Genomic DNA, 16,727 nt, shown 5'->3' on the forward strand with positions numbered 1-16,727 from the left:
TACTTCATTCGGCTACTTGTTATGAAATAATTTAATTTTCCATTACAATAATTATCAAACTTAAACTGTTAACATGACAGTAATCTGATAGACAAATACATTCATAAGTATACAGATTAATTATTACATTAATTCCTTCTCTAAGTATTTTTGAGTTAAGAATTGATCATTCAACGTCGTGACGATATTACACTCGATTATGTTGTGTTTGTTCAGATTTAAATCTTTTTAATCTTTCCGCTGTTTCCAATGTTGTGGCATAAATTGGATGAATTTGTGTCAAGTTGTGCCCTTTGGAATCAATTAGAGAAATACCGCAAAGAGCAAAAAAGGTGTGACAAACGTCACCCATATAACCGGGAAAATAGGCTATTCCGCCATCAACTTGATTTTGTGAATCTATTATGAATTTCACCAAACTATCATGATTTATCCACTCAAAACGACCTACTCAAGGATAAAACTTGTGAAAATACCTATGTTACATAAAACTGATAAAATCCACCAGGAATAACATATATCTGAATCCTTCTCAGGTCTTCCATTTAACCCACCATCTAATCAGCATAATTAAAATGTGTGGTATTAACCTTTGTTTTGTCTTTCGGAGAGCCAGAACCCAAGTTTGTCGGAGTCAATAAGGGAAAGTAAATCAAGTTCTGCTAGAGCTCCGACACAGCAGAAGCACGCTGCTGCGTGTGATTCGTTCAATGGTTGCCATCCAAACCCTCCATCGAAGTTTTTACAGGATAAAATAAAGTCAACTGCTCTCTTTAAATCGATATTATTAAGACCTCCCAGTATAGAAAGACATACTAAGGCGCTGTATGAATTTCTGAAAATGATTTAAATCAGAGTGAAACACACCTACAGTCAGATTCTCCGTATTTGTCAGAGGAAAAACTCCCATCCCTATTCTTAATAAATATCACACCAAGAGATCTTACCTGAAGACTTGAAATAAATTTTACTACATCGTTCACGTTTATAAAATCTAGTCTGTTAATTAGAGCCAATACCAAAATAGCGTACTAAACGTAAAAAATTATAACTAAATGTAAAATTGAGAAAATAAAATATATGATTGAAATGTGTGATAAATTTTCATACATGTGTTGCGATAAGGTTAGAAGGATGTTTAGGTCCGAATCCAAAAGCTCCGTCTTCATTTTTTGACTGCGATAGAAAGTGGATGGACATGGATTCCAAAGTTTCGCTGGTTCTAGGATGAATTATAGAATTTGGAGGCCCTTTTAATAACGAAATGGCTGTAAGGCTCCAATATAACCCGCCTAGTTTAATTGGCTCAAAGGCGAATCCTTCTATTGAAACTCTGTCATCCAGACTGTTTAAAAGGAAATCATAAATCTTTTCTAGATGAAGTTCTCCTTTTTCTCCCATAAAATTAATAAAATAATATTTACAAAAAAATTAATCAAAAAATCCACACATAAATGAATTAAAGAATTCCATTATCAATAGTTGTTTCATGTTTTTTTCTCGTATATTCATCATTTAATATTTACTTATTTTAATTTATTTTTCTTATGGAAGAACATTTATCTTCTCTGGAAAAACTTTTATCGGATTGCGGATGCGTATGTTTTATATACACATTTCAACTTCTTTTCAGGCTAACGTTTTATTTGTTTCTTCTAAGCTTAATTTATCACTTGAAGAATCTAGAGAGTAATTTGAACCATAATAATACATATTTATGCTAATTTAAATCTTAGGCTACTTAAACAATATGTCTCAAAGAATAAAGATTATTCTATCTTATATAGTGTACAATATAATATCGATGAAAGTAATGTTAATTTGTCTATTTTGCCTCAGGAAGATTTACAAGGTAAATGATTCTTAGTTTATAATGTTCAGAGCTCTCTTCTAAGTACCCAGACCTCCAATCTTCAGTATATGCCATCCTGAGTTCTAAACAAAACTTAGAAGATGTGTACCGGACCATGTTTTTAAGTTGTTTTAAACTATCTAAGGAGGAAATGTTAAAGTGTAAAGAGACTAATGATTTGTATATTCCAGGGTATTTAATAAAACATTAATGTAGTTTAGGTTTGTAAATTTAAGAATAAGTAACATTAAGGTGAGGAATTTCGAGACCAGGTTTGGTTTAAATTTTAATATCACAATTAGTGTTCCCTCTAAATCAAATGTCAAAGTCCAAGAAAAGAAAGAACCTGTTAAATTACAAGAAAAGAAAGAACCTGTTAAATTACAAGAAAAGAAAGAACCTGTTGAAATAATTAAAACTAAATATATAAAGTCTGAGTTGGAGGAATATAAGATGGGCGTGGAATCTGAAGAACACAATGAAGTAAATGAAGAACCAATGGAACAGCCATCATTATTTAAAGCTGACTCCTTTGATGAACCTATTGAAGTGGAAGTCTCTTCTAGTCCAGACACTAGTGAAAAGAAAAGAAAAGAAACTGAAACTAATAAAAAGGATAAGACTCAATTTGGACATAAAAGACATAAACTGAACAAGAAAAAGAATGAAACTGATGTAAAAATTGAAGAAAAAATAACTATTTATGGTATTTTCACAGTAAATTATAATATATATAGAACCGAAACCTGATCTGGTAAAGAAAACTAAATCACCCCAAACCAAGGTTATAGAAAAGGTATTTTAAACCAAAATAATTAAAATTTAGGTCCACAAGAAGAACAGTTATATGGAAAATGGGTACTTTGTGGTGGAAGAATCGGATGATTATGTTGAAGTTATCAAGGATACTAAGCAAGATGCTGAGAATCAATTATCGTCTGACCATAATTCAAGGTCAAATGCATTGGAAGATGGGGTAAAAAGTGACTTAAATGGGAAATTTAATGATACAAACAAAAGTTTAGACCCCAAAAAATTAAACCAAGTTTCAATCATGTTAGTTTAATCATTGATTAATTCATCACCAGGTCATTCTTTAAAAGATCAATAAACTAGCCTCAAAACGCTGGAATCTATTTTAAATCTTTGAAATTTATCGGAAATGGAACTAATTTCATACACATCAATGTTGATTAATATATTATTAACATGTGTGGTGTAAATAATTAGGAGTTTATATATATGTATTGATATTTTTAACTGTACAATATGAAAAATGTTTTAATGAAGTGATTCATAAAATGTGTAAATGAACCTTTTCCTTATTTTAATTAATTTTGTGATTTCAAACTTTTCAGAAGAATTCAGACTAATTTCCCCAAAATATGGAGATAAACATTATAGAAAACAGCTAATTTGGTTAGAAAAGGAGAATGAATTTAGTAGTGATATAAAAACAGCTCAATTAGAGCATGAAACCCCAAGGATTAAAAACAGAATTGTGTCAATTGTTGGAAGACCTAACGTAGGGAAATCTTCCATATTCAATCGCATTACGAAACTTGTAATTTACCTAAATAAACAAAAGTGTTGATCTTTTCTTTAGTTTCATTATGGAAGTGTAGTAAATGACGCGCCCGGAACCACAAGGTGTGTTGTACAATAACCTAAATTTCATTTTAAGGGATCGACAGTACTCAATTGCAGACTGGAACGGAAAATACTTTCGAATAATAGATACAGGAGGATATGATGATGACCAGCTTTATTCTGACGAGGTAATGTATTTTTTATTACTAAATCATACCTCAGATTAAATCGCAAATTGATACGGCTATAAAGGAATCATCTAAAATTATCTTTGTAGTAGATGCTTTGGTATTTTGGTTCATAATCAATGATTTTAGGAAGGCCTTACATCAATGGATTATGAGATTAGAGACTATCTCTTTAAGCATAACAAGAAAAAAAGAGATTTGGAAATATTACTTTGCGTAAACAAAGCCGAATCTTATAGAAGAGGTGATATACTAGCACAGGTATCCGATTAACACTCTTGGGAGATAATATAATTGGTTAGGAATTTTGGAAATTAGGACTTGGGCAGCCTTACCCAGTGAGTGCCTTACACGGAACAGGATTAGCAGAATTGCTAGACAAGTACTGTTGTTTTTGTTGGAATTTTTTAGGTGCGTTGAGGACTTTGAAACGGGAGAGATCGTCGATGACTCACAAATTGTTGTTTCCTTTATCGGAAGGTACAAATCAACTTAATTTGAGATACTATAAACTTTGTAGACCAAACAGTGGTAAATCATCAATGATCAATAAGCTGATTGGGGAGAATAGGTGTATAGTTTCACCTGAGGAAGGAACTACCCAGGACTCCACAAAAGTGTTTGTCACTCATGGTAAGGTAAATAATAGCTTAAAGCGTTAGGTGGTGAAAAAATGACCTTTATCGATACCGCCGGTATGAAATTATTGACCAAGGACCGGAGGAGTTACCTGTCTCAAAAAAGTTCCCTGAAGGTAACTTATTTCCATAAACTCTAGTCTATAAATTTTTTAGTACATAAAATTTTTAGTCGATAAGAGCAAGTGATGTTTGCATTTTGGTGATAGACTCGTCTTGGGGAATTTCAAAAAATGACATAAGGATGGCTGAAGAGATAAAAGAAGAAAATAAGGCCGCGATAATTGTGTGCAACAAGTGGGACTTGGTAGACAAAACTCCAACAATTTTTGACAATGTAACACTTTGACTGATTTAATGTTTTTAGGTTATTGGTTATGTTCGAGAGAAGCTGTATTGGTTGGACTATGCAGATGTTTTAATTACCTCGGCGAAATCAGGCCAAAAGGTCCAGAATATTTTCGAAGCCATTCAAAGAACATATAAACAGGTATTTAGTGATTATTAATCCTTTTCAGTACTGTTCAAATCTGCCTACAAATCTAGTCAACAACGTTTTGAAAGACGCCATGTTTAACAGGAAACTGCCTGTTACTCATGGAAGAAGACTAAACATCTATTATGCCACTCAGGTACTTTTTATAACACAAAAACTCAGTAACAATAGTCAATTTATAACTATAATAAATTTAGGTCCATACCAAACCGCCCGGATTTACACTTTTCTGTAACGATTCTGATTTGATGACTGACGACTACAAAGAATACTTGGAAGATTACATGAGAAACGCTTTTGGTTTAACTGGAACGCCAATTCTGTAAGAGAATCTCTTTTCACTCAGTTTTAGTCTCTATCCAAGATCCAGGAGGAGAAAGGACGTTGTGGAGGACCTCCAAGAACCTGTTATTACCAAATCTAACAAGAAAAACAACCTTTTAATACTCTAATAGTATGTAATATAGTAATGGATAACATGAATGACTGGTATAAAATTAAATAGAAATCGGTATGGTACAGAACTCCTACGGGAGTTTTAAGGGGTCTTTACGTTTACATACTGGTCTAAATCACCAGGTTTCAAATCAATTCTTATCCTAAGAGAACAGCTTGGACATTCTGAAATGAGATTGCCTAAATCATTTTAATAAAATCAAATTTACCCTTCAAAAGGTCTTCCACAGTTATTTCAAAAATATCACCACAGGGACAAAGATAATAAAAAGTTTCAGTTTCCGGGTCGTAGTCGCATTCGCTGAGTTTCACAACTTCATAAACTAGCTGGTCAGTAAATTTCCCGAAATTCTCGTCACTTTCAACTTCCAATGAGTAATCAAGGGAATTAACTGAGTTTAAAATAGTGGAACTCATCAGATAAAAGTTAATTCAGGGAGTATGATATTGATTATGTTTTGTTTGCTCTGAGGTATTGATGGGGGGATGTTGATTTACTAAAAGATTTTAAGCATTCGGGAATGATAATACACATTAAAGCATATTTAGGGTTATTTCTAATATTTTTAAATATTTTATTTGTGGAATCTTATTTGTTACCTAATAATTCATACTCCTTCATCAACACATTTGGGAAAAAATATTTCGAGCCGCAAACTCATAGATTCAAAAGTAAAGTTATCGCAAAAGAACTTATATCGAGGTGTAAAAACAAAACTCTACAGCTAAACCTTCACGAGGATAACAAACATGGTTTCTCAAACTCACTGGATGATAGGTACCCAGATCCTTCTCAATTTAACTTACCGGATCATGGAGCAAAGAACGTTATCGCAAGATATATGTCCTTTAAGGACGCTCTTATAGCGAATTCTGCAACCCTGATCATGTTATCCATATATTTTATAAGGATATTCAGGACCTTAGTTATCGCAAGATCCTTTTTGGACACGCTGGTTCATATTAACCCGTATTTACCTCCTTTTAACTTCATTTACGACACAACTAACTTTTATCTTAAGTTCTGTGACTCTTTCCCCAAGATTTTGGGAGTTAACGTTTTATCTGAGATCCCCTGGTTCTTTTTGTCCGCCCTTGAGCGGTACTTATTTTCGCTCCTAGGCCAGGAACCTTAATATCGTATCCTATTTATACATTTTACATAGTATATTTAATGTGTTTCATTGAAAAATTAACTTTAAAAGTTTGTTTAAAAAAACTACTACAACTATGTTACAAGAGTTGAACTCCAACATTTTTATTATTTAGTGAATCGAGAGGGACTGAGTCGTTGAATGAAAGGGTAATTTGATTATTGACAGATAATTTTGAGAGGATGAAAGCAAGGTTTTCCTCCGGAAACTTGTTGAAATCCTTGTTACACTCCTTCTTGCTGTAAAAGATGTGGTAAATGGTCTCAATGTCTCTATTTGTGCATTGAGATTTTATACATTCAAGAACTGAATTTGTCATTTCCGATAAAGGGTACGGAAACACTCCGAAACGGAAGGTTGATTTCACCAGAAGATTTCGTTTTTTCTTGAGAGAATCTATTTCGTCAGTCTCAGCTTTGTTATCTTTGGGATTAAGTGACTTTGTGTATTCATCATGGATTTGAAACAGGGTGGTTCCTTTGTGATTCTTCTTCAAAAACAAAGCTCCCCAAATAGTAACATTGTGCTTCTTGCAAAATAGCTGAATAGGGTGCAAATAAAAGGCATACTGCTTTTCAGCAAGATATTCCAGAATCAAAGCCAGAAATGAAACGTTGACGTTCCTCACAATCTCTTCATTTTTAAAGGGAGGGAAGTTGATGGTCTCAGTTCCTATTTTATGAAGGCTGTAGTTTGTGATAACTTCGTCGTTTATTATCTTGTGCCAAATTTCAAGCTGTTTGGAGAGAGTCAAGTTGTTGATCTGTAAAAATTATTTAAGGTTAGTATTTGTCTAACTTGTTCAGTGTAAAGTGGAGGGAAGTTTTTAAACTTTACATGTGTATTAAAATCTACTGAATCCATTCACAAGAATAATGTTTATCGGAGATTCCACAGCCAACATACACAACCCCCATGAGTGGTTTATAAACTAATTATTTTCAATAATGTTGTGTAAATTATTTAGTTTTCTTTAATAAATGACTGAAGATATTACTCCTTCCATATCTCCAATCGCTACAGCAGTCGTTCTGACCCTATTCACCATCGTATTCCTTTTACTATACTTCTTCAAGTAACTCTACTATTTTTAATCCATTGTTCATTTTATTTATAATGTGTAGGTTTAGAGCAAGTCCTAAATTCAATGAGCCTGAAGAAGGAGGATCAGTGTCATCATCTCGACCTAATATAGTAACGCTGGACGAAACAAATGAAGGTGTAACCAACGAGGACGGGGAGGACGAAGATAAACCGAAAAAGGTTCTAACAGCTAAACAGAGGAAGCGACAAGAAATAAAAGAGGAGAGAAGGCGACTGAAAGCCCTAGAGGATGAAGAACGCGAGGAGAGGAGAAAGCTACTTGCAAAGAAGCAGGAACAAATAGAGGCAAAAAGGCTTGAAAGGGAAGCATTGATGGAGGAGCAGGTATTATCACCAATGTTATTGTGAATAATAATGTATTAGGAGAGGAAAAAACGGGAAGAAGAAGAAAAGGCTTATCAGGAACTGGTTTCCACCTTTGTTGTAGAGAGCGAAGGGACAATTTCAGAAACAAACCAGTACACAGTTGACGACTTTATCGACTACATTGTATCAAAAAAATTATCCAACGTAGAGGAGCTTTCAGCACGCTTCTCTTTGAAGGCTAGCGTAGGTTAATTTTATGGAAAAATCTTTTTTAGGAGGTTATTAAACGAATTCAGGAACTTGAGGATCAGAATAAGATTTTTGGTAAAATTTTAAGTCTAAATTTTTTTCAGGCCTACTGGATGACCAGGGCCGCTATGTTTACATCACCGATGATGAGGCCGAGTCAGTAATAAGCTACTTGAAGTCGAAGGGTAAATTACACAAGCAGAGAGATTTGCTTTCCTTCTTCAATTCAACGATTTCCCTAGAGTCAAAGCCTGTGAGTGTTAAACTTTTAAATTTCTGCAGGACCCAAGAAATATTGTCGATTTAGAGGACGATGACTAGCCATTGTACAATATTAACTGTAATATATTGCCGTGAATTTTTAATATACTTTACTAATGTAGTTAAAATAATTAGAGGAAATCGTTAAAGTGAGTTTTCAGCTTATGTTTCAGTTCATCCTTGCTTACATTTTCGTTTTTCAGTCGCTCAGTAACTTGGAATTCCAAAGCTCTCTTGAACTCTGGCCCAGATGTTATTTTAGGGAGGACTTCCACCAACTATATATCAATGAAGTGAATATAATTCTAACCTCTGGACCCGTAATGGGAGCCTTAAAGTTATAAGCCTCAGTTATCCCAAGGTCATTAGCCAGTGAAACCAATTCACTGTACACTTTATAATCTACTAAGATATTAAATGCAATGTAAGTACCTCTGTCCGATTCAGCAAGACATAACAGCAAGGATTCCTAAGGAATTTTTACCAACAAATAAAAAATATGCATATAATTTTAGGATAGAAAGTACCTTCCATAGGGGACCTATCATCCTGATTACTGAACCCAGGGTAACTCGGTCCACTTTAGACTTATCTAAGAATTCCCCAAAGGTGACTGACCCTTGAGAAATAGTGTGAGATCTAAAAAGAGTCAAATTTTATAAAAGAACCTAGAAGAATATTGGTTTGAAAGTTTTAAAAGTTCCTTGACCAAATATTCTGAAAATGAGACCTTACCAATAAGGGGAAGTTCTGAGAAATTTTGATAACTGATATGGAAAACATTCTACTAAATGTTACCTCGAGTGGGTGATACAAGAGCCGATAAATACAAACATTTGTAATCAATGTCTGGGAAATTTGACTTATTTAACCTTTCCATTAGCGAACATGATTGTGAGAGCATTTCGTCAGTAACTCTACTTCTCATTCGTTTCTTTTCCTCCTCATCGTAGTCGTATGGAGGCACGTTGAGAAGTACGTGTAAAATCTTGAATTGATACATTAACTTAAAGGCCTCTGAAACGTTACTTTTTGATAAAATATTCTCTAATTCCTGGGATATTCTTGGTCTAGTAACCTACAACAATTTGAAAACCAGAATAATAGATATGACTAATGGTAAAATAATAAATTTGTGGTAAGTAATACCTTTTGAGCTAGTGCTTTTAAAACCTGCTCATTTATAGAATCTTTGAGTTTTTCATCGAGTTTAAAATTAAAACGTGAGCTAAACCTAACCGCTCTGATAAGTCTCAGAGGGTCGTCCATGAATATTTCATATGGTGATGAACATGTTCTGATTATCCCATTTTTTAAGTCTTCAAGTCCGGTTCCAGTAAAGTCCTCAATAAAGTTCTTCGAAATGTTGTAAAACAGAGAATTCACTGTAAAGTCACGCCTCATTGCATCCTCTACTGGTGTTCCAATCTTCATATCTGGAATCCTGGTATTGGAGGAATAATCTTCGGTTCTAAGGTTAACAAAGTCCACGTCAAAACCCAATAGGTTCATTGTTGCAGTTTCGAGGTGTTTAGACTGTTCAGGGCACCTTTTTACTACTCCTACAGTTCTAGAAAATCCGTACTTATCCTTCGTAAAGTTATTCAAATACTCACAGAACTTAATTCCTGTCATCTTGGGTATTGCGATATCAATATCTTTGTTGTCCTTATCAAGCAGTTTATCTCGAACCCAGCCTCCAACAACTCTAAGATCTAAAAAATCTCCTAAACTTAACTTACTTACCCATTTTCAAATCATAAAAGTCCACACATTCGTTCAATAAATTGAAGAGCCTATTCTCTGATTCAGTAATTTTAAACTTTGCTCTTCCGGATTTTTCTGTATAGTTGCGATAAACATCCAAATCTAATGATACTGTTTTATCAGTCATGTTAACATTTACGTTTGTTAGGTTCAGGAATTTGCTATAGTTGTTACAATAATAACTTCCGGATGTGAATATGGGACGGAACAGTGGTCTCAATTTACTTTCTCTGAAAGCACAAACTGGTAAAAACAAACAATTTGATTTAAACTGAAATACGCTAACAAAATTACTGATTTCTAGCTTATTTAAACCATTTTTTAAATTACTCAAAATGATATTACTCATTTCATGATTAGTTATTTTACAGAAATCCCACTTAACATAAGATTTAAGGGTTAATGGGTCAAAAAGTATTAGTATATAAAAAATTAATGTGACACATTTTGAAAAGTTGGTTAAAAGGGCATTTTTATGCATAGAAGATTAGTGAATTAAGGTATACATCACATAATTTAGTTAATTAATAGTGTGAAAAATACAAAGAATTAATTATATAAACTGAAATATGGTTATTTGTTGACAAATATAATTTCTGTATTATAATAATAAATGGATGTCGGTGATAAAAAATATCTATTGAGATTCCCTCCATTTAGATCGCAAGAATGGTTAGAGGAAAATAAGACCTTGAAAGCCGTAGAACCGAGTTTGTGTGATGTTTCAATTCAGCCCAGAGGGCTTTTGAACTATTCTCATGTTAAAGCCTACGAGATAAAGGCTAATTCTGTCAGAAAGGAAATTAGGAATGCCTTGTTCAGACAAGCTCTTTTCAAGGTATTTTTAAGAATTAAATTAAAATTAAATATCATTAGATACAAAATATTGAAGTAATATCGTATAAATATTGCAAAAACGACAGGTTATTGACTGACATTTCTAAAACTGATAAACCACTCCATTTATTAGGATTTTTAAGAAATAAAAAGGTAACTTTTATAACTTTTAAGCCATAGTAAAATGTTTTCATAGGATAATCCTTTGTTGTCAGAAGAAATATGGACTGTGGATAGGTGTGGAGCTCCTCAGAAATACAGGGTAAATTCTAACACATTTAAATTAAAGATTGTTAATAGTTTTATTTATTAGGTTAGATTTTTTAAAGAAGGGCCCGATGGTTTCAGAAGTAAAGTATATGTCACTTCTCTTTCGAATTTTTTAAACTACGTAAAGTACTACCTTTCTTTGTAGAATAAAATCTTTTCAAAACATTAAATGTATATTTAATTTTAGTCGAGACATGTATAAATATATTTTTACTCTTTTTTATTGCTTTGTGTTTTCCATTATAGTAACACCCCAGTGCTCTCGATAACCTTTTTGTTGGTTATTATTTTGGTTTTATTAAAACCATTACTCATTGTTTTAACTTTTATTTGTTAATAGATAATTTTACTAATGGCAAGTGGGTTTCTCAATGTTTCAAATTATTTTAATTTTTAGGATTTCTTAAAAAATTCCTGTCGAATAAAGGCGAAGATGATTCTGAATCGTTTACTTCTGCTCATGTAAGTGAAAAGCTTTCCAATTTAACCCACACTTTAGCTTGGGGAGGAGAATAACTTTTATTACAATGAGGAATTAAAGCAATGGGTAGTGCGGGGCGAAGAGGATAAGGTTAGAGAAACATTAAATACTTCCCCGCCACCAATGATGGGGAAGGACTTAAATTTTGAGCCTTCCGTGCCTCCTACAGTTCAAACTAATGCTAATGGAACCGATGGAACCGAAGCTCATTCTCCTGAAAACCAACCGTTTTGCCAGGCTGGTCCGAATCATTTACCCAGACGTGTTTTTAAGTCATCTCAACTCTATACAAATATCCCTGGGATGAATGTTATTGAGACGAAGCCAGCTGCAGGACCATTTCTCAATATGCCTCAGTCTTGCCAATCGCAATTCATTCCCTCAAAAGATGATTTTGACGCATCACTAGTCAACGATGCATACGCAGACCTCATGAAAGGGAACGTCACAAATGATAACATGGAAGATGAAAAAAATTGAATTTTAATACAAATGCATATACTGTTTGACTAGTTTAATTATTCATGTATGTATTTTTACTATAATTACAATTTTAATTCATTTTTAAACACCTTCCTTGGTTTCCTTCCCTTTGTTTTTGAGCCTCCTAAAGGTAATGTTGTGGATCTGAACTACCTCTTTTTTATTATTAGAAAGTCGAAACAGGGAGTTTGTCTAGATCCATCTTCAGTATCTTGTGCTTCAGGCGATTTCCCAGTGTCCTAAATTGCGTTTATTAGTTAAAACTCACCAATTGCTCCATCCGCTTAATGTAGTACTGATATGTTGTTTGGTTGGTGTAAATGAGGAAGAGGTGGAAAACAAAAAGGTAGAGCAGAAATAGAAAGGGAATGAGGTTGAAAAGGGCGGACCCGAGTAAAAACGCCTTGAAATATTTGTTGGAAATGTTGAGAACCAGTGCTCGAAACTTTTCATGTGCCAGGGCAGTGTCCTTGAATGAGAATATTATATAGAAGGCTAAAACGTAGTTATAGGTCAAAAAGACCAGGGCGAAAAACAGCAAAAGTATGAAATATAAGTAGTTTACTAGGCCAATGCAATTATTAACCCAAATGCAGTGGTGATCGAATTTGGTAATACATTTGTTGCAGACGTTACAGTGCTTACTGCTGGGATCTACATACAGACAGACACTGCAGTGAGACAGCTCCATTTGTATATTAGGAGGTTTTCGTCCATTCTGAGGGTTAGTTGATGCACTTGTGGAATCCGTACATTTGGATTCTGTGTCATTTATTTCTTTTGGCGAATCGATGCTAGGGTTTAGTGGTTCAGTTTTTTCATTTGAATTGGTTTCCGTTTTGGAGAAATACTTCTGGAACTTACCTAACTTGTTTTTATATTCATTTTTAGTGTATATAACCGATGAAGCGTTGCGATCCACTGGGTCGATGAGTGAGACGATAGTATAGAAAACCACGACCAGCAGTAAAAGAAAGGACGAGATAACGTAGAATATTGGACTATTGAAAACAGATATTGGTAATATTACATAGTAGTGGATGAAAGAGATTATGAAGGTGACGAAAATGCTCAGAAACTGATAAATGTGTAAGGGTAGCGAGCATCCTGTTTTCCGATGAAACTTTGACGTATTTCTTTCATGAACCACATCTTTAAAAACCAAAAATGACTTCATTTTATTATTTTAGTCCACTTCAGTCAGTACTTGACCGTAGCTTCATGATTCTTTCATGTGTATGAAGAGCACAGCTGAAACGTGAGAATAATCCATAAATTAAATTCCAAACTCCAAATTTAAAACAAACAAATTTTCAAACGTTAAAATGTGGAACAACAATGTAAGGGTAAAAAACTTCTTGTAAAATAATGCACTATATTAAAATGACAAATTAGAAGGTTTTGTTTAAAATAATTTACATTTTTAAAAATCTTGCTCCCAGTCGTCTGAGCTTACATCGGAATCTAAATCTTGTTCCGAGATCTTAGGTTGTTCGTCGTCAAACTAACACATGTGTTAAATCGTAGAAAATATACCTCTTGGTTATAATTTTCTTCATCTGGAATCAATGGCGGCTTCAAACCTCTGCAAGCCAATAAATCCCAATCAAAATCCTATAAATTTATTATCATATAACTATATTAATAGATATATAATAATATTAATAGATGTATAATTATTACTCTAAAGTATGGGTGTTCTTTGATATCTTTGAATCCGTTTATAGAGTTTCCTATTCTAAGTTCAGTTTTTCTACAAAGTAGTCTCTTGATCAGGTTGATTGCATCTTGATCTTTCATGAAATCTGGAAACCTTAGTTCATCTAAATTATTTTTATTGAATTGAATGACTTGCCATGTAACACTTTCTTGAACACATCAAACTGGTCCACAGCATCATCTCCGAATGGAAGCGGCCCGCATATAAACTCGTACAGGCAAATTCCAATACTCCAAATGTCAGCCATACAGTTATATCCCTTGCCTAAGCCATTTGAAAAAATAGAAAATACCCATTATGACTTCCGGCGCCATGTACTGTGGCGTCCCAATCACCGTGAAGGTTCTTCCCTCTATTTTTTTAGCAGAACCAAAGTCAATCAGTTTAATGTACCCTTGGTGGTCCAACATCACATTCTCCGGCTTCAAATCCTAATCATTATTATAATACTCTAGAATCTGTTGCAACGTATTCATCCCAATCAAAAGTCCAAAAATATATAACATAGATATAATTATATAACAATCGGAATTACTCTGTATATAATTTGGCGTTCATGTAAATATTCTAGAGCCAGTATGATTGATCCTAGGTAAAACTGTGCTTGTGGTTTTTTTAACAATTCAAGTTTTCTTAGTGCGTCAAATAGTTCTCCACCAGTTACAAGCTCAGTAAGGAAATATATATTTTCATCATCTTTAAACGTTTTTACTAATAAATCATTAACATTATGTCATAGAAAATTGGTATATAATCACGTTGGTAACTAGTAAATTAGTATATAATTAGTGTTATAATATGTAAATTGTACCTAGTTGAATAATAAATGGGTGGTCATTTTGAGCCATAATTTCTTTTTCCATTTTAATATTTTTTTGTTGTTTGTTATATACAATGAGCTTTTTACTCACGCATTTGAGTGCAAATCTGAGTTGGCTTGGTTCGTGAACTACCAGGTTGACGGTCCCAAAGGTACCTAATGGAATTATATTAGAAGTTTAACAACCTCTTCCTATCTGTTTAACAGTGCGCAGGTCTTCAAATAAGACTTTAGTGTCTTGAACACGGATTCTGTTCTCTAAATGTGACAACATCGGGTCCTCTACAATCTAAATGGCTTATTAATTATTTTGGTTACCTTGAGGAATACAGACTTTTCAACGACCCAAAGGTCCGAGTTTGCTGAGGAACACACCACTGATGCAGTTCTGGGCTCATCGTACAACAATGCTCTTTCTCCAAAGTAGTCATTTTTCCCCAGTGTTCTTAGGCGTGTTCCAGACTTTATGATGTCTACATCTCCTTTACTTATGATGTAAAAACTATCTCCAACTTCTCCTTCTCTTATTATGTATTCTCCCTTCTTATATCTTTTGCTCTTGAATTTTTTTATCAGCATATCAAGATGGGCCTCCGACAGGTATCTGAAGATATACATCTTCTTTATTACAGACAATTTGTTGTTATAATCAAGTTTCTCGTCAATTAAGTCAGTTCCTAAAATCTCATGAATTGCATGTTTGGTTAGGAGTGCTAATTTGCAGTTTCCTTCTGCTCTTTTGTCGTTGCTGATACACTTGACTGTGTGGGCGAATGGTATTTCTGGCGACAAAACGTATTCTTCTCCGAACGAGTCTCCTCTTTCCATGACTCCAATCTCGTTATCCTCATATAAAATTTGAACTGAGCCTTCGAGGAGTATGAAGAACCTTATCCCCTTGATCTTCTCTTCCTTATGTAAAATTACGTCGCCGAGCTTAAAGTCTCTAACGCTTGCGGATTCAATAAGTTTTGCCAGTTGATCAGGTGTGAACTGTCTGAATACTGTCGAATTCTGAAGGTATTCCATCATTACGTTTCTGAACAACACGTTATCTAGGTTGCCCAAGACTTTATTTAAAATTTCACGGCCTAATGAAACACAGACCGTATCTTCAGTGGCTACTATCGTTGCACTCCTCGGTTCATCGTAAAGCAAGGCTCTTTCTCCGAAATATTGCCCGTTTGTGAGTGTTCTTACCTTTTCGTCATTTATTAATACGTCTGCTTTTCCCTCCTTTATGATGTACAGAACATCACCAAAATCACCTTGTGTTACAATCCTATCTCCTGGTACAAATTTGGATTCCACAAATGCGTTGGTTACCATGTTTTTCTGGTTCTCAGTTAGCATTTCGAAAATCTTAACTGAGTCCAAAAATGACCTATTTTGGGAATAGACTTCCATGGAAATGTTCTTTAGTGTTTCCCTGAATACCGTTCGGTTTACTCCCCAAAGTGATCCCAGAGTATCACTTGAGGCCTTAACATTTTCCGTTACTCCTCTCACCATAACTGTTGCTGTTCGTGGTGTGTCGTTTATCAGGGATATTTCTCCGAAAGCCGTTCCTCTTTCCATGGTGTTGACAAGTTTCCCGTCAATGTACACATCGAAGATGCCATCATTTATAACAAAGAAGTAAGAGCCATTTGTGCCTTGTTCTGTAACTTTTGAGCCAACTGAGAAGACATAATAGGACATTGAGTCCACAAAGGCTGACATTTCCAGATCATTAAGTGTAGAGAAGATCACATTGTTTGCCAGTGACTTTTTTATAAAGGATTTGTCAGATTCGCTCTTTTGGCGCTTTACTAGATGTTTTACAATTTCTGTATCTTCGTATGATTCAGCTTCATTTGATTTTTTTATAAATTTAGATCTTTGTTTTCTGATGGTAGGATTTTTGTCTTTGCTCATGGACCTATTTGCGAATGTGTTGGCTAGATTTTTGAAGCTAGCCGTTAATTCATCTATTTTACTTGACATTGGGTTATTTTAGCATTTTAGTTGAATATGTAATCTGAAAAATCCTCATAACACTTCACAAGTTACCTC

The 16,727-nt window shown here is 34.0% G+C and overlaps 11 protein-coding genes across 11 annotated transcripts, besides 11 other annotated features; 5 read left to right on the forward strand and 6 right to left on the reverse strand.

Moving 5' to 3' along the window:
- Positions 1-187: 187 nt before the first annotated feature.
- TA04900 (geranylgeranyltransferase beta subunit, putative) lies at positions 188-1,401 on the reverse strand (the record flags this gene model as incomplete). The annotated part of the gene is made up of 5 exons (XM_950103.1): positions 188-419; positions 452-557; positions 591-835; positions 868-1,031; positions 1,111-1,401. The coding sequence occupies 5 exons, from the start codon at positions 1,399-1,401 to the stop codon at positions 188-190; spliced, it is 1,038 nt and encodes a 345-aa protein (XP_955196.1).
- Positions 1,402-1,594: 193 nt separating this feature from the next.
- TA04905 (uncharacterized protein) lies at positions 1,595-2,918 on the forward strand (the record flags this gene model as incomplete). The annotated part of the gene is made up of 6 exons (XM_950104.1): positions 1,595-1,689; positions 1,737-1,852; positions 1,882-2,044; positions 2,074-2,558; positions 2,590-2,636; positions 2,679-2,918. The coding sequence occupies 6 exons, from the start codon at positions 1,595-1,597 to the stop codon at positions 2,916-2,918; spliced, it is 1,146 nt and encodes a 381-aa protein (XP_955197.1).
- A 243-nt stretch (positions 2,919-3,161) lies between these two features.
- On the forward strand, positions 3,162-4,999 carry TA04910 (GTP-binding protein, putative; the record flags this gene model as incomplete). Its single annotated transcript, XM_950105.1, is given in 9 exon segments — positions 3,162-3,439; positions 3,458-3,502; positions 3,537-3,630; positions 3,760-3,891; positions 3,933-4,268; positions 4,280-4,384; positions 4,441-4,605; positions 4,636-4,758; positions 4,787-4,999. The coding sequence occupies 9 exon segments, from the start codon at positions 3,162-3,164 to the stop codon at positions 4,997-4,999; spliced, it is 1,491 nt and encodes a 496-aa protein (XP_955198.1).
- Positions 5,000-5,302: 303 nt separating this feature from the next.
- TA04920 (uncharacterized protein) lies at positions 5,303-5,637 on the reverse strand (the record flags this gene model as incomplete). Its single annotated transcript, XM_950106.1, has 2 exons — positions 5,303-5,400; positions 5,430-5,637. The coding sequence occupies 2 exons, from the start codon at positions 5,635-5,637 to the stop codon at positions 5,303-5,305; spliced, it is 306 nt and encodes a 101-aa protein (XP_955199.1).
- Positions 5,638-5,741: 104 nt separating this feature from the next.
- Positions 5,742-5,810: a sequence feature (Signal peptide predicted for TA04925 by SignalP 2.0 HMM (Signal peptide probability 0.842, signal anchor probability 0.099) with cleavage site probability 0.597 between residues 23 and 24).
- Positions 5,742-6,356, forward strand: TA04925 (uncharacterized protein; the record flags this gene model as incomplete). Its single annotated transcript, XM_950107.1, has 1 exon — positions 5,742-6,356. One exon carries the CDS (start codon positions 5,742-5,744, stop codon positions 6,354-6,356), a length of 615 nt encoding a protein of 204 aa, XP_955200.1.
- Positions 5,760-5,819: a sequence feature (2 probable transmembrane helices predicted for TA04925 by TMHMM2.0 at aa 7-26 and 113-132).
- Positions 6,078-6,137: a sequence feature (2 probable transmembrane helices predicted for TA04925 by TMHMM2.0 at aa 7-26 and 113-132).
- A 97-nt stretch (positions 6,357-6,453) lies between the features above and the next one.
- On the reverse strand, positions 6,454-7,238 carry TA04930 (uncharacterized protein; the record flags this gene model as incomplete). Its single annotated transcript, XM_950108.1, has 2 exons — positions 6,454-7,137; positions 7,173-7,238. 2 exons carry the CDS (start codon positions 7,236-7,238, stop codon positions 6,454-6,456), a joined length of 750 nt encoding a protein of 249 aa, XP_955201.1.
- A 116-nt stretch (positions 7,239-7,354) lies between these two features.
- Positions 7,355-7,459: a sequence feature (Signal anchor predicted for TA04935 by SignalP 2.0 HMM (Signal peptide probability 0.001, signal anchor probability 0.997) with cleavage site probability 0.001 between residues 35 and 36).
- TA04935 (uncharacterized protein) lies at positions 7,355-8,340 on the forward strand (the record flags this gene model as incomplete). The annotated part of the gene is made up of 5 exons (XM_950109.1): positions 7,355-7,449; positions 7,499-7,802; positions 7,842-8,027; positions 8,060-8,108; positions 8,138-8,340. 5 exons carry the CDS (start codon positions 7,355-7,357, stop codon positions 8,338-8,340), a joined length of 837 nt encoding a protein of 278 aa, XP_955202.1.
- Positions 7,373-7,441: a sequence feature (1 probable transmembrane helix predicted for TA04935 by TMHMM2.0 at aa 7-29).
- Positions 8,341-8,425: 85 nt separating the features above from the next.
- TA04940 (tRNA nucleotidyltransferase, putative) lies at positions 8,426-10,542 on the reverse strand (the record flags this gene model as incomplete). The annotated part of the gene is made up of 7 exons (XM_950110.1): positions 8,426-8,572; positions 8,605-8,763; positions 8,822-8,933; positions 8,963-9,044; positions 9,093-9,372; positions 9,444-10,009; positions 10,041-10,542. 7 exons carry the CDS (start codon positions 10,540-10,542, stop codon positions 8,426-8,428), a joined length of 1,848 nt encoding a protein of 615 aa, XP_955203.1.
- Positions 10,456-10,524: a sequence feature (1 probable transmembrane helix predicted for TA04940 by TMHMM2.0 at aa 7-29).
- A 132-nt stretch (positions 10,543-10,674) lies between the features above and the next one.
- On the forward strand, positions 10,675-12,129 carry TA04945 (uncharacterized protein; the record flags this gene model as incomplete). Its single annotated transcript, XM_950111.1, has 5 exons — positions 10,675-10,899; positions 10,938-11,051; positions 11,095-11,197; positions 11,566-11,630; positions 11,668-12,129. 5 exons carry the CDS (start codon positions 10,675-10,677, stop codon positions 12,127-12,129), a joined length of 969 nt encoding a protein of 322 aa, XP_955204.1.
- Positions 12,130-12,385: 256 nt separating this feature from the next.
- Positions 12,386-13,309, reverse strand: TA04950 (uncharacterized protein; the record flags this gene model as incomplete). Its single annotated transcript, XM_950112.1, has 1 exon — positions 12,386-13,309. The coding sequence occupies one exon, from the start codon at positions 13,307-13,309 to the stop codon at positions 12,386-12,388; it is 924 nt and encodes a 307-aa protein (XP_955205.1).
- Positions 12,449-12,517: a sequence feature (4 probable transmembrane helices predicted for TA04950 by TMHMM2.0 at aa 29-51, 61-83, 210-232 and 265-287).
- Positions 12,614-12,682: a sequence feature (4 probable transmembrane helices predicted for TA04950 by TMHMM2.0 at aa 29-51, 61-83, 210-232 and 265-287).
- Positions 13,061-13,129: a sequence feature (4 probable transmembrane helices predicted for TA04950 by TMHMM2.0 at aa 29-51, 61-83, 210-232 and 265-287).
- Positions 13,157-13,225: a sequence feature (4 probable transmembrane helices predicted for TA04950 by TMHMM2.0 at aa 29-51, 61-83, 210-232 and 265-287).
- Positions 13,178-13,309: a sequence feature (Signal anchor predicted for TA04950 by SignalP 2.0 HMM (Signal peptide probability 0.000, signal anchor probability 0.911) with cleavage site probability 0.000 between residues 44 and 45).
- A 246-nt stretch (positions 13,310-13,555) lies between these two features.
- Positions 13,556-16,658, reverse strand: TA04955 (cGMP-dependent protein kinase, putative; the record flags this gene model as incomplete). Its single annotated transcript, XM_950113.1, has 9 exons — positions 13,556-13,636; positions 13,669-13,746; positions 13,816-13,945; positions 13,984-14,116; positions 14,145-14,283; positions 14,388-14,563; positions 14,664-14,828; positions 14,859-14,961; positions 14,991-16,658. 9 exons carry the CDS (start codon positions 16,656-16,658, stop codon positions 13,556-13,558), a joined length of 2,673 nt encoding a protein of 890 aa, XP_955206.1.
- Between the last annotated feature and the right edge of the window lie 69 nt (positions 16,659-16,727).

Source organism: Theileria annulata, chromosome 3, assembly GCF_000003225.4.
Source record: "Theileria annulata chromosome 3, complete sequence, *** SEQUENCING IN PROGRESS ***".
Taxonomy (NCBI): Eukaryota; Apicomplexa; class Aconoidasida; order Piroplasmida; family Theileriidae; genus Theileria; species Theileria annulata.